At 51.0% G+C, this 14279-nt stretch overlaps 6 protein-coding genes across 6 annotated transcripts; 2 read left to right on the plus strand and 4 right to left on the minus strand.

The window, feature by feature from the left end:
• Positions 1-48: 48 nt before the first annotated feature.
• On the plus strand, positions 49-4672 carry BDZ99DRAFT_577139 (P-loop containing nucleoside triphosphate hydrolase protein; the record flags this gene model as incomplete). The annotated part of the gene is made up of 10 exons (XM_033728657.1): positions 49-417; positions 468-655; positions 708-762; positions 818-1419; positions 1472-1898; positions 2001-2156; positions 2207-2792; positions 2846-3021; positions 3077-3606; positions 3670-4672. Exons 1-10 carry the CDS (start codon positions 316-318, stop codon positions 4670-4672), a joined length of 3825 nt encoding a protein of 1274 aa, XP_033569157.1. The 5' UTR covers positions 49-315.
• A 759-nt stretch (positions 4673-5431) lies between these two features.
• On the minus strand, positions 5432-6483 carry BDZ99DRAFT_492305 (P-loop containing nucleoside triphosphate hydrolase protein; the record flags this gene model as incomplete). Its single annotated transcript, XM_033723154.1, has 2 exons — positions 5432-6333; positions 6396-6483. 2 exons carry the CDS (start codon positions 6481-6483, stop codon positions 5432-5434), a joined length of 990 nt encoding a protein of 329 aa, XP_033569158.1.
• BDZ99DRAFT_210908 (uncharacterized protein) lies at positions 6470-7630 on the minus strand. Its single transcript, XM_033713337.1, has one exon. It carries the CDS (start codon positions 7402-7404, stop codon positions 6634-6636), a length of 771 nt encoding a protein of 256 aa, XP_033569159.1. The 5' UTR covers positions 7405-7630; the 3' UTR covers positions 6470-6633.
• Positions 7631-9345: 1715 nt separating this feature from the next.
• On the plus strand, positions 9346-11107 carry BDZ99DRAFT_402242 (uncharacterized protein; the record flags this gene model as incomplete). Its single annotated transcript, XM_033716274.1, has 3 exons — positions 9346-9735; positions 9790-10174; positions 10227-11107. The coding sequence occupies 3 exons, from the start codon at positions 9346-9348 to the stop codon at positions 11105-11107; spliced, it is 1656 nt and encodes a 551-aa protein (XP_033569160.1).
• Positions 11108-11661: 554 nt separating this feature from the next.
• Positions 11662-12496, minus strand: BDZ99DRAFT_210925 (uncharacterized protein). The gene has a single exon (XM_033713338.1). It carries the CDS (start codon positions 12384-12386, stop codon positions 11901-11903), a length of 486 nt encoding a protein of 161 aa, XP_033569161.1. The 5' UTR covers positions 12387-12496; the 3' UTR covers positions 11662-11900.
• Positions 12387-13133, minus strand: BDZ99DRAFT_527859 (uncharacterized protein; the record flags this gene model as incomplete). Its single annotated transcript, XM_033726301.1, has 1 exon — positions 12387-13133. The coding sequence occupies one exon, from the start codon at positions 13131-13133 to the stop codon at positions 12387-12389; it is 747 nt and encodes a 248-aa protein (XP_033569162.1).
• Between the last annotated feature and the right edge of the window lie 1146 nt (positions 13134-14279).

Genomic DNA, 14279 nt, shown 5'->3' on the forward strand with positions numbered 1-14279 from the left:
TTTCTTAGTAGCCACTTTTGCATCACTACCGCCAACATGTAGTCATCCTTCATCAACGCCCGTGCTGCGGCTACGTATTCCTTAGATGCCTGTACTTCAGGACTCTGCTATGTTTCTGCCTTTTTGTCGGTGTCCTCGGCCTCCGCTTCAATCTCATATACACATCGCCGCCTCCTACCGCGAAGCATGCAACATATAGTAGGACTGCAGACCATGCATACAGCGAGAATATACTCATTGTTATCTTTATCTTGATTAGAGAGACTCCCTCTTGTCCATTTCAATTGCGGCTGTTCAAGGTTTTGTTTCGATATCATGGCACGTGGACCCCAGAAGTCTCGATCAGACGAGAGTCTGAAAGGGAATGTTGATGCTGAATCCAAGAGCAAAGAGGGCGGAGGAGTCAAGAGCTACTTTGTGAGTCTGATCGGCCTGACGACATGCGCGATCTCTAACGAGCCATGCAGCGCGTCTTCAGATATGCCGACTTCACCAGTTGGGTGCTCAACATCATCGCCTTCATCGCGGCAATGGCTGCTGGCGTTCTACTCCCCTTAATGGACGTCATATTCGGTAGATTTGTTACAACTTTCAATGACTTTGCAGTCGGGAAGTCGACGAAGGCGAAGTTTCAAGGCGACATACGAACGTTGAGGTGACGTCTCCTCACAATACTGGTCTAATATCGCCTTCTCATCCATATACAGCTTGTACTTTGTCTATCTATTCATTGGAAAGTTCTGTTTAACGTATATCCATACTGTACGTTTCCGTCACGTGACTACTCTGGTTTGGTCTAACCCCCGCGGCGACATAGCTGTTGATTTCAATATCCGCGATTAGAACGACAAGAGCTCTCCGAATTGATTTCCTAAAGCACACTTTACGCCAGAACATTGCCTTCTTCGACTCCTCGGAGGCTGGATCTACCTCCGTGCAGGTTACCACCAACGGAAACGAGGTCAACTCTGGTATAGCCGAGAAACTCACCCTCACCCTCCAAAGTATCACGACTTTCTTCGCTGCCTTCATAGTCGCCTTTGCGGTTCAGTGGAAGCTTACTCTAATTACCATCAGCATAGTCCCCACTATTCTCATAGTTACATTTGGAGCGATTGCGATTCTCGTAAAGACCGAAAGCCAGTTGTTACCCATCTATGGCGAGGCTGGTTTGATGGCTGAGGAAATCTTCTCTAGCATGAGAACTGTGCACGCCTTTTGGCTGCAACCGCTGATGTCTCGCAAGTACGATGGCCTTCTTGCCGATGCTCAGAAGGTTGGCAACAAGAAGTCTCCCATATACGGCGCGTTATTCTCCATAGAGTTCTTTTGCATATTCTGCGGGTACGCTCTCGCATTTTGGGAGGGAATTCGGCTATACTCCAGTGGTGAAATCAAGCAATCAGGCAAGGTTGTGACGTAAGTTTCTCTGCTAACTAGTTCATCTATATTCTCTGATCTTTCACGATAGCGTTATCTTTGCGGTCATTGTCGCTGCTGCCGCACTGACTCAGGTCGGCCCGCAGATAGTCCAAATCACCAAATCTTCCTCAGCTGCGGCGGAGTTGTTCAAAGTCATTGATCGCGTTCCGGAGATTGACTCCATGTCAAACGAAGGACTGCGCCCGGAGAAGTGCATCGGAGAACTCGAGGCGCAAAATCTTCATTTCGCGTATCCTTCACGACCTGATGCACCTGTCCTCCATGGGTTGAGTCTTATTATACCACCCAAGAAGACCACAGCTTTGGTCGGCGCTAGTGGATCCGGCAAGAGCACGATCATTGGGCTCCTAGAGCGATGGTACGACCAATCAGAAGGCCATCTTCTCGTTGATGGAATAGACATACGAGAGGTCAACATAGAATGGCTGCGCACTCGGATGCGACTCGTCCAGCAGGTACGAACCAGCTCTTCATTGGCCGTCGCCGTTGGGAGAACTCCCCGCCTGTTTGCATGCGAGTTGACTTCTCGCTGGACATTAAAATCTAACTCACTCTAGGAACCTGTATTGTTCAATGGAACAGTATTCGAGAACGTTTCGTTTGGATTGCTCGGCACCGAAAGGGCTGGCTTGTCTCAGGATGACCAGTTGCAGTTGGTCAAAGAAGCATGCAAAGCAGCTTACGCTGATGAATTTGTTGAGCATTTACCAAAGGTAAATGAAAGTACGCTCCATCTTTGAGGATATTTATTGACACACGCCAGGGATATCACACAGAAATCGGCGAACGCGCTATTATGCTTTCAGGTGGCCAGAAGCAAAGACTGGCCATTGCTCGTTCCATCATCTCTAACCCACAGATTCTTCTTCTAGACGAAGCCACCAGCGCGCTTGACCCTTACGCGGAGAAGGTCGTCCAGAAGGCCCTCGATAATGTCTCAGAAAATCGCACGACTTTAGTCATTGCTCACAAGCTATCGACGGTCCGCAACGCAGATAACATAGCAGTCATTTCTGACGGTAGAATCATCGAGCAGGGAACTCACGAGGAACTGCTCGCTACCGATCATGCTTACGCTCAACTTGTGAGAGCTCAAGACCTTGGAGGAGGTAGTGGCGATAGGGACGAAATTATGGATGAAAGTTCAGACGCAGAACCGCTTGACCACAAAGTCTCACTTGTTCGAACCAACACACAGGTCGGCTCACTACATGCCGAAGACAATTCCGTTAAGAAGCAAGGCCAGACCATGAATTATGGTCTGGTCAGGTGCATTTTGATCATGCTCGGAGAGCAGATGAACCTGTGGTACTATTTTCTCATGTCTGCGGTTGCATTTATCCTCGGTGGTCAGTACACTACTTCTCCAAAAGCACGTTCCAATATGTTAATAACTATACAGGCCTCACATTCCCAGCGCAATCGATACTGCTGTCCAAAGCGATCAATACATTCCAACTCGAAGGCGCCAAACGGACCAGTCACGCCAACTTCTATGCCCTCATGTTCTTCATCGTGGCTCTTGCACAATTCGGAATTTACTTTACCGTGGGTTTCGTGGGTAACAGAATAGCTCAGGTACGTAATATAAACGATTAGTATTCCTATCGACAGGTAAGCTAATTGGGTCTAGGTAGTCTCGCGCAAGTACAGACTAGAGCTCTTCGAAAACTCTATTCGACAGGACATGGCTTTCTTCGACAGGCCAGAGAATACGACGGGCGCACTTGCATCCCGCCTATCTACGTACCCAACCAACTTAGAAGAGCTACTGGGGTTCAACATAGGGCTCGTCTTAATTCAATGCGTCAACCTGACTGCTAGCTGCATTCTTGCTCTCGTGATCGGATGGAAGCTAGCCCTGGTGGTCATATTCGGCGCTCTTTTACCCCAGGTGACTTGCGGATACCTTCGCGTAGTACTTGAAGGGAAGCTCGAGAAAGAGACTTCAGAGAGATTCTCTAGCAGTGCTGGACTTGCGGCAGAGGCTGTTTCAGCAATCCGCACTGTGTCATCGCTCACCATGGAACGACACATCATCCAAAGATACGAAGAGAGGGTCGGGGGAGTAGCCGCCCGATCGATGAAGTCGCTCATCTGGACCATGTTTTGGTATGCCTTGACACAATCAATCTCTTTTGCGGCTATGGCCTTGGGCTTCTGGTAAGCCATCTACAGTTCCTCTTACGCGAACTCATTCTTGTAGCTCGAAACTCACAACCCCAGGTACGGTGGCCACCTCATCTCAATCGGCGAATACTCCACTAGCCAATTCTTCATCGTCTTCATCGGCATCGTCTTCTCCGGCGAAGCCGCCGCCCAATTCTTCCAATACACCAGCAGCATCACCAAAGCCCAAGCCGCGGCCAACTACATCCTCTGGTTCCGCACGCAAATCCCCACAATCCGCGAAACCGAACCAACCTCCCCCCAACATTCCGAAACCACCCTCAAGAGCGACTACTCCGCTAAAGACCCCGGCCACGCCACCTGCACCGCCCTCGAATTCGCCTACCCCACCCGCCCCAACGCCAAAGTCCTCAAAGGCATCAACGTCGACGTTCACCCAGGCCAATTCGCCGCCTTCGTCGGCCCCTCGGGCTGCGGCAAAACCACCATGATCGCCCTCCTCGAGCGCTTCTACGACCCCTCCTCCGGCATCATCCGCTTCGACTCCACCCCCCTGCCGCAGCGCAACCCACGCCTCTACCGCGCGCAGCTCGCGCTCGTGCAGCAAGAGCCGGTTCTCTACGACGCGAGTGTCTACGACAACATCGCAATGGGCCTCGCGGACCCTTCTAACGCCACGACCGAAAAGATCGAGGACGCGGCACGTCAGGCGAATATACACGAGTTCTTGGTCAGCTTGCCGGATGGGTACGGCACCCTCTGTGGCGGGCGCGGCTCCCAGCTCTCCGGCGGGCAGCGGCAGCGCATCGCGATTGCGCGGGCGCTGGTGCGGAGGCCGCGGCTGTTGCTGCTTGACGAGGCGACGAGCGCGCTGGATACGGAGAGCGAGCGGGTTGTGCAAGCGGCGCTGGGGAGGGCGAAGGAGGGGAGGACGACGGTGGCGGTGGCGCATCGGCTGAGCACGGTGAAGGATGCGGATGTGATTCTGGTGTTTGAGAAGGGGAGGGTGGTGGAGATGGGGACGCATGGGGAGTTGTTGGGGAAGAGGGGGGTGTATTGGGAGATGTGTCGGGGGCAGGCGTTGGATAGGGCGGTTTGAGGGGGTGGGTGAGGAGGGAAGGTGCCGTTTGGGGTATGGGGCCTTAGGGTTTGCCATCAGGTGGGTAGATGTTGAGCACAGATAGGATTGTCTTCAGAGTGTAAGAGTCGTGGCCAGGTAGCCATATATACGGCGTCTCATATACAGCCTTATATACGGCTATATAGAATATACGGCTAAAGAAATTAGATAGAATGCGCTGTAAAACGGAGAGGCTATATAGCTATGCTAGTTTGTATAGCCTCATGATGGCTAAGTATATTAGAAAGGATAACACGTGCGGATGCACGTGATAGTAGAGCTCCGGACGAAGCTCCGAGCCGCTCCAACCAATTAGAAGATCAGACAAGAGGGAGGGTGTGCGTGGAGTGATTAGGGGGTGTGCGTTTATCCAAAATAAAACAGTTTATAAGGATCCATTTCAGTTATACTTCACCTGAAATCTTTTGTGAGGTGAACTCATTAACATGCCTCACCCACATTTTTCACTCTAACATGGTCTAGAAGAGCTAACTCTTGGCAGCGCAAACGCTCGTGGAGTGTTCAAACTTGAGTGCATCGAGGCCATCTAGGGTCTTTTGAGGGCTTGATAAAGACGTGCGAAGTGGTCAAAAGCGATGTTCTTCAGTAGCATTTTGATGTAAGAGACAATCGTACTCTTGCTTTGTTTTTGTTGCAAATCAATTCTAGTGTGAACTTTCCTGGAAGACTTGGAAATCATGGACACGGGCTGGAAGGAAAACATGACAAAGGGAATAATTATCTGACGCCGTCATCTCTTGCGATCTGGTCATCCGAAAGCCCCTCTCGCACAGTATTCAAGTATTTATCAAATTTGCCTGACACCTTGATAACGTGCTTGATATGGCTATAATTCATCAGTTCTTTTTTGAACTTAGCCAATTGTCTCGCTGTCGTAATCGCATTTCGGATTTGGCGCCCATTCATCTCAACCTCGGAAAGCTCGCTCAAATAACACTCGACATCCTCGAAGTCAATGCCAATAGGCCCCGCAAGTTTACGTTCGCGGGTCCCCGGCTTCGTGACTGTTGCATTGGGCGATGTGCCCATGTCTTTCAGTCGGTTGAGGAAGTTCTTCCAGATCTTGTAGCGTTGGCCTTTGGTAAGGTTTTCGTAATGGAGGGAGAGCTGGATGCGGGATTTAAAGGCCTCATCGAATGTTCCAACTCTATTCGAGGTCAGGATTAGAATACCTTCGTAGTATTCAAGCACCCGGAGGAACACAGAAACGAGAGCGTTGCGCTCTAAATCGGTGAGTGTTCTCTGCTCTAGGAAAACATCGGCCTCGTCGAGAAGCACAACGCAGCCCCAGTTTTTGCTAAGGTGGAGCACAGACTCTAGGTATTTTTCGACTGCTTCTGGCTTCGTGCCGATGTCGCCGCACGTCACCCGGAATAGTGGTTTCTCGGCCATCTCTGCCACACTTTCGGCTGTGAATGTCTTTCCTGTGCCCGGGCCCCCGTGGAGAAGGATTATGAGGCCGTTGCCTTTGCTCTCGATGATGTCAGTGCCCTGCTCTCGGGCTATTTGGTTAGTGATCAGAGCTTGGACCAGCTCTTTAGTTTCGCTGTCCACGACGAGGTGCGCAAACGATTGCTTGTTCCAGGTGATTTCTCGGATCAGGTCGACCTCGAGGTCCACTACAAACTGTCAGAATTTGCTCGTAACAAACTATAGTCTGATACATAAGTACATTACGCACCCCACTTCTTGCTACGTAGATTGTAGCCAATGATTGTGTCGGGAAAGGCGTAAATTTCAGGACTTGGTGGCGGTTCATCGGCCTCCATGGCGCTGAGATCCATTCGTTTTTCGTTGTGATCATCGCGGGATTGGTATTCCCGTTTGAAGGCTGACGAATCTGAGTGCAATTGTCTGTAGGTATAAAAGTCCACCATGAACCGTTCTGCGCTCTAGAGGAACGGTCAGCTCAGACGGCTTCAAACGTAGGCCGGGAAGCATACGCCGTAAATTCCATTCTTGTCTTCGTACGAGACAAGCCTTCTATCTCGACAGCTCCAGAACGTTCGGCCTCTTTGTTCAAGAAGTGCTCTGGTTTCTTCACTGGCGTATCTCAAAGGGTAGACGTTCAGCTTCTGAATGGCGACTTCTTCGTCCGCCTTTTCCGCCCGCAATTGGATCTCAACCTGCCTCTCCGTTCGGTAGAACGAGCCATCATATTTGTAGGCCCAGCAATCAACAATCCACTTCCAGGTGCATTTCTTTTTGTGATCCTTATTCATTTTGACCCAGGGCGAATCTACACCAAAGTCGGCAAGCTTCTGGGGCGTTTTACTAGCTGGCCACGACGCAGCAATCTCGGCCTTCAAGGTTCCACCTTCCTGTCCTGGTTTGTTGTTCAGGATGATAGCGTCACCAGGCTTCATGAGAAACTCTATCGACTCATAAGAAACGACTCCTTTGTCCAATTGCTTCTCTACACGGTGATACATCTCGCCGTAGTTGTCATCAATCCATCCTGTGAGTCTGCGCATATGCTTCTGGTGTAGGTCATTCAGTCCACTTATCGTTTCTGGTGATCGGTCGTGGTACCAGAAGAGATATGGGGCCGCCAAGGGAGCTCTAACATCGAAATCCGGATGTTCTTCGATGAATTTGAATTTTCCGGCGATGAAGGCTTCCATGGATTCGATCATGTCTTGGGACTCGAGTCGGATTGTCTCCCTGGTTGGCTTCGGCCGGGGAATCATCTTTCCATCGCGTGCAGCTTTCTGAACCTCGCTCTCTTGCTGTTTTGGTACGTAGATCTTGCCGATAAGGAATGCGATGTCGTGCTTTTGTCGTACGTACCCTCTTACATCAGGGACAGGAAAATGGGCTTTCAGCACGATCTCTCCTCGAGGACCAATTGCCCAAATAGGTTCATCGAGGTAGGCCGTAGCGCTGGTTTTAGGGTCTTCTTGGATGAAATATAAGATCTCAGACCTGATGTTCACTTTTTGGGGGGTTTTCAGGTCTCGATTCTCCAGTTCCAGGCACGATATGCGACCAAGGAGCTCGCCCACTGAATCATCTCCCGTGGAAACTATCGAATTTCCATCGTTATGTTGAGTGCGAAATTGTTTTGTGACCATGGAATCTGACTTAACGTCATCTTGGTTAGCTGCAGCGTGAAGCGGGTTATGAAAAGACATAATGTCGTTGAGAGTGGCACCCTTTGATTCCTCGGCTGGATGTTCGCTTGAAAGAACCTGGAGGCTTCGTTGTCGTGGCAAGGATATCGATGTTGGGGGCTGCCCGACGATGGGCTGTCGGCGGTAGACCGGCCGCGCTGGAATTGTGTGGGGTTGGGGCTTCTCAAAATATCTGGGACCGGTGTCCCGTTTGGCGAATATGAGAGCTTCCGACCTTTCGATTTGAGAAGACCGAAGTGTCAGGAGTAATTCGTTCTTGAAATTACTAGAGGCAGTTTGGTCTCTTGATATGGTAATGTGGTTCCAAAATATGCTTTCGCCTCTCTTCTCGCGCTCTTCCCGTACCTGATCTTCTTCTTCCTGTGCTTCAGTGTTTGCCCCAGGAATCCCCGATGGTAGCTGCAGTTCCGTTGTTCCTTGGTCGTGGTCTTGATTTTGGTTTGAATCCTCGTTATCAATGCTTCTGGTAAGACCTGATGAATGGGTAAGGAGGCTTATATTGGTAATGAGGCCTTTTTGAAGGAGCTCTTCCTCCTCATTAACAAAGGCTTTCACTGCGACTGAAACGCTTTCTCTGACCTGGCGAGGGAAGTCAAGGAGACAGGTATTGAATTCCACCCGTATCCTGGCACAAAACTTCGTAATTCGTCCGGAAAGGACTTTCCAATATTCGGTATTACTGTGGCTGTCTGGACGGCTGAAGATCTTGTTAAAAATGGTCCAGTCCAGGGTCCTCAAAGCCTTCCTGATGCAAGACTGGAAGTGCGACTTGAGTTCTATATAGCCGCCTTCTCTGTACTTATGCTTTTTGTCGTTGTCGTTCAGAAGTCGCTTCGCAATACGGAGAATGTCATCATCATCATTGTCCGCATGGTGTGGAAGAAACAGATCCAGCTTTGCTGTAAACGAGTTGAGAAGCGTAAATTGAAGCAGCTGTAGTGCTCCAAGGCATGGGTTTTCAAAGATAAGAAAAGGCTGAAGAAGAGGCTGGTTTAGGGGAGGCCTCCAGCAACGAGGCAAAAGGCCGGATTTTGAAGGTTCCAAGGTTGGTGGCTGAGGCTGTGTGCTGGACACCAGCATAACTGCGGGGCATGCATGATCCGTGGCGTTTTCGCACAACGCATCGCCACTTGCAGCTCGACGAATGTCAAATCAAATCGCGACGTGAGCATTTGCAGCACATGGTGGCCATCTGGCACAAGGGGGTCAGCGAGGCAGCCTCGATGGCTGAGACGCACGCGAGGGATACGTGGAAGCACAAGGGCTGACTATGTGCACGGGTATGCTGGGCCGCTTCCGTATCATCTACCCACCATAAGTAATGTCGCACTCCTCGCTCACAAGACCATTACTCGTCGTCAGTGCTTCTGGAAGAGCTTGGGGTTTTTCTTTCGCTACAGCTTTGTCTGTTCTAGTGATCACAAGACCATTTTGCCAAAACGCCCTAACAAGGCTGGAGTGTGCTGCTTCAATGAATCGATCGTCGGTTTTCCAGGAATGGTATCAAAGTCCGCAGAACGGAGGTTCGAGGTAAAGGAACCCAGGACAAGTTGGCAGGACAACACTAACTATGCAATTACCAGTCAGTCAAAGAGGCTTATCGAAGAAGCGTTCGACGAGGCGAAAGCCAAATTTGCATCTGACCTCACTCAAGACGATCGAAAAGCCGAAATTGCGTCCTCGGCGACGTCGTTACAGGATGTACAGGCTACAGTCTCCGAGTCGATGACAAAGTATCTGTCCCAACGAAAGGAGTCCAAGGCATGGAGATGGTTAGAACGGCTCTCGCATCGAATCCACTTCTACGGTAGCGTCCTCGACGTTTTTGCCCAACACCATCCGGAATATGTTGCTCTAGTATGGGGCTCGATCAAGTTTCTCATAGTGGTTTGGCCCCCCAAACCCATTGTTACTAGAGATAGAAGGCTAATTCGCTTAGAGGCTGTTGAAAACCACGGGAAAGTGATTGCTACACTAGCGAAAGCGATATCTCAGATCGCAGATACGCTTCCGCGCATCGAACTGGCCTCCAACTTATATCCTACGGACCGAATGAGAGCGGCTGTCACAGATCTCTATGTCTATATCTTGAGATTCCTCATCCGAGCACGGGACTGGTACGAAGAAGGAAAACTCTACCACTTCCTTCATAGTATCACGAGACCAGAGGAGCTCCGCTACAAAGATCTCCTGGAGCAAATATCACAAAGCTCTCGCATCATCAACCAACTAGCAGTGTCAGGCCAGCAAGCTGAATTCAGAGACATTCACGACAAAATTAACAAGACGAGCGCCATGGTGGAGAAAATAAGTAACGCAGTGACTTGTGAGTGGCCAGGTTGATAGACAGCACCAGCTTCAAATACTAATTTTGAAAGTGCATTCGGGTGCGCTAATCGACACTAACGACCGTCTATCAGACCTGCAATTCTCCCAAATCATGATGTCACTATCAGACGTGTCTATCTGGGATCCTACGAAAGTATATAAATATCACCACTCTCTTAAGCAGCGGCGATCTCACACCGCAGCGGTTCGCTCGGTACCCAACAGCTTCTGGCAGTCGCCAAAGTTGCATCGCTGGTCATCTACTGACGACTCGGCCTTATCAATCATTGTCGGGAACTATCACGCCCGTTTCGTCATGAGGAATCTATGCATCGATGTCATAGAGCAACTTCACGACGCAAAAGTGCCAGTCTTGCTAGCCATGAGAGTACCGCAGGAGAACGGTTCATCAGCAAACATTTCATCAAACGACCTGCTGAAATATCTCGTACGACAAGCCATTCAAATTCGACACAAGCTTCAGACAGAGAAGTCAATGGCCATGAAGTGTGCTACATTCCATGGCGCCTCGACAGAAACAGAGTGGTTTCAAGTCTTGGAAGCCGTACTTGCAGATATTGGTAGCCAAGTTTATATCATTGTGGACCTGGAGATGCTGAATAGAGACCTTGGACCTGTTGACGGATTCTCTTGGGTACTCGCATTCGAACACTTCTTCAATGAACTCCTGGTCCGGGGACTATCAACGCAAGTCAAAGTCCTTTTGGTCAGTTATAGTTCACTTCCTTTCCAGTTATCGGCTGCGGATCGTTCAAAATTCGTTACTACGGCAAAGACGCAGCTTACGACAGCTCGTCAACGGAAGGCTGGTAGAGGTGTGAGGTTGCCACAACTACCCTTTCGACTGAAAAATATACCAGGATCTCCTGCTAAAAATTCCCAAGAAAGAGGACCCAGACGTCGACCATAATGCATTACCTGGATTGCGAATCAACTCCCCTGTTGCGATAAATACATGAGAATTGGGAAGGGCTTTACTCGTATTGCACTATTTCGAATTGCATGAATCGTAATTCTTCACATTGGGGATTTGGGAGCACCGCTACCTTCTCGTATCCTTGCAGCGCTCGCGAGTACATCTTCTCTGCCTCGCCCAGCTTGCACCGGTCCGCTGTCAGAGCTCGGCATGCAGGAAGAGAGAGTGTATTGTATTGGTGTTCATCTGAGGAAGCTAGCTAGGTCCGTAAAACAAAAAAAATATACAGCTGCTGAGTAATCGGCTACACAGGAAGGGGCCAACACCGCGTAGCGAAGGCCCAAGCTGTTGACCGTGGAGACTCACCGAGTGTCTTCTCCTTTTCTTGCCAGCAGCTGCACGTACCGGAGGATATGGGGTTAGGGGCGCGGAGTTCTATGTTTTGGAGGTGGATTATAGCTGGGTGTATCTGCAGGATGTAAGGGTGAGTCGCATGGTGAGGTTTTTCTCACTTTCAGTTCAAGGTGTGATAGATATATCCAAGTATTTGATTACTGTTTCATAGGGCCCAGGTGCAAACTACCGAACCACAGTCCAAATCGCAAGGAAAGAAAATCGAAGAAAGGAGAGGAGGGACCATTCCTCCAGGAAAGCTCCGCCGCACCAGCCAAAATTGCAGTCGAGGCAACAGTTCTCGCCAATCTCTGGTGTGATGGTACTATTGTAACGCTTTTAGATCAATCTAAAGCTCGAAGACCAAATTCACCACCCGCATATTTCACCGTCTTTAGGAATCCCTCTTCAACCTCTTCAGCCTCGTAGCGCCAGCTTCCCTCCGCTCTTTCTCCCGCTTCCGCTTCTTCTCCTTCGCTTCCTTCGCTTCCTTTGCCAGCTCCCGCTTCTGCTTCGCCCCTTCTGCTTTCCTCGTCGCGCTCGCCAGCTCCTTCTGCCGGTGCTCCTCAAACAACGCTCCATAAATCGGCCGCACATCCCTGAGATACTCAGCCAGGTACGACTTATACGCCGGCATCCAGCAGTCAAGCCCCCAGCCGTAGTGCGCGAAGGGCGTCTTAGCTTCCCGCAAGAATGCCGCCGCCACCACGCCCGCCTGGCTCTCTGGCAGCGTGCCCGCCAGCTCGTACGTCACGCTGTTTACGGAGTAGAGCGGGCGGCCGGGCTGCAGCTGCTGGGCCAGCCGGTTATACCCGCGATCCCGCGGGTCGCCTTCCATGATCTCCTCGACCATGCGCAGCAGCTGCCTGAGCGCGTCCATTCAGTACTCGCGCTGGAAGCGGGTGTAGGGGCGCTTGCGGCCCTGCGGCACGCGGCGGTCGCCCGGGCCGCACGCCTCGAGCAGGGCGAGCTGCGCGGTGGGCACGTTCAGGTCGATGACGACGTGCGTGATGCTGGCTGGCAGCTTGCGGATCTCGCGGGGCCAATCCTCCCGCCACGCGTGCTGGAGGTTGAACGGGCGGCCGTCGGGCTTGAGTGGGTTAGGGACGCTCTTGTCGTACGACGGGCGCGGCGGCAAGCGCGTCGTCTCGGTGTTGAAGGCGTGGATGCGGATCGAGGTAAGGCCAGCCCATTCGCGCTTGGTGGTTTTCGCGTGCTCCTTGTAGAAGCGGGTGAGAGCTGCGAGGCCGTCCATGCCGGTGGGGTTTTTGATCACCGTGGGCGTACATGATGGGGGAATCCAGATGCGGCTGATCTCGACCAGGTCTGCGTGAAGGAGTCTGCAGACGCTGGCGGCGGGAGTTGTAAGGAAGATCTTGTGGGGCCCACTAATCTTGATGATGATGGTGCCGGCGAGAATCTGCTGGCGGAGCTCGGCCGGGAGGTTGGTGAGAGTGGGTGGAGCCACTGTGGAGACTACCACGTTGGGATTTTCGCCTGAGAATGCGCTCTTGGATGCTTCAGGGTACGGTGGGCGTTGGCAGGGTGGTGGTGCAGCTGTGCCGAAGCTGGTGATTGTAATAGGTGAGCGTTCATCAGGGCTATAGAAACTTAGCAGACGGATCATTACAGCGACTGACGACGCAGATTGCAGGCGTAAAATGTCCAGGAGGCTTTGAGGATTGTTTGAAGGCAGTAAGACCTGGGTTGTGGCGCAGAGCTATGTGAGTGTGTGAAGAAGAAGTCCAGCGAGTACTCGGGCGGTGACTATATTGTTTTAAAATCATCAGAGCGCGTTCATCAGAGTGGTGGCCTTGGCGTTGGGTCTCACTGGCGGTACCAAGGTTGGCCCCAACTTCAAGTCTAGACGGAATCAGTACCAACATCTCACAACCGAGGCGGGGAAAAACGAGGTAGCGATACGCAACGATTGTAAGAGGCGCTCTGATGGATGAGAAAGGCTGGATTCTTCAAAACTGTGAAGAGGCTCCGGAGGTGTGTAGGTTAGCCTAGTACACATAATAGTCACGTGGCTCCCTGCGGGCCGCGCACAGCTATATAAGACGGAAAGAAGCTTTTACTCCTTAATTACCTATACTAATGTTAGACTAAAGTCCTACTAGAGAAAATATAATATTAGTAGTTACTAAAGTAAGGTTGCGCTAGTAGGGAGGTGCCGACCCGCTCTGGCCACTCCCTTGTGAGCTCCAACGGTGATATGGAGGTCCTTAGTGGAAAATCACGTGTCTGGAAGCGTGGCGGTGGGTGGCGCTTCACCGGATGTGTAAGGTGGGGGAAACTTCGTTAGAAACCTACAAGGGGGCTACCTGAGAGGGCTGCCGGCGCTCCCTGCAAGCATCTCTGTTAGTGCTTACAATCGCCATATCGCCACATGAAAACAGTGCTTATTCAGTAACTAATATTTCGTTGGGCCGCAATCAGCAGCAATTACAGCAAGGCAACGCTCCCTCATATTGCCCGTATACTTTTCAAATTCTTCGGGCTCAAGCTTCTCCCATTCCTCCTCAGCGTACTGCCGTACTTCCTCCTTTGTTGTAGGAAACCGGCGTTGTATTCTCCCCTTCAACAGCCGCCAAACGTTCTCAATTGGATTCAAATCAGGGGAATTCGCCGGCCATTCCATTACAAGCATGCCGTTCTGTTCCCAGGCCAGGCGCGTCGCTTTTGCTGAGTGAATTGAGGCATTATCCTCTACAAGAATAGGCTGGTGTCGTAGTGTCTGCCATAATTCCCATGCAAAAGTCTTGATATT

This window comes from Mytilinidion resinicola, assembly GCF_010093595.1.
Source record: "Mytilinidion resinicola strain CBS 304.34 unplaced genomic scaffold BDZ99scaffold_34, whole genome shotgun sequence".
Taxonomy (NCBI): Eukaryota; Fungi; Ascomycota; class Dothideomycetes; order Mytilinidiales; family Mytilinidiaceae; genus Mytilinidion; species Mytilinidion resinicola.

Excerpts from the sequence above, each read along its gene's own strand:
- BDZ99DRAFT_210908 (XM_033713337.1), bottom strand. The coding sequence starts at position 7,404 with ATGATTCCCCGGCCGAAGCCAACCAGGGAGACAATCCGACTCGAGTCC.
- BDZ99DRAFT_210925 (XM_033713338.1), bottom strand. The coding sequence starts at position 12,386 with ATGGACGCGCTCAGGCAGCTGCTGCGCATGGTCGAGGAGATCATGGAA.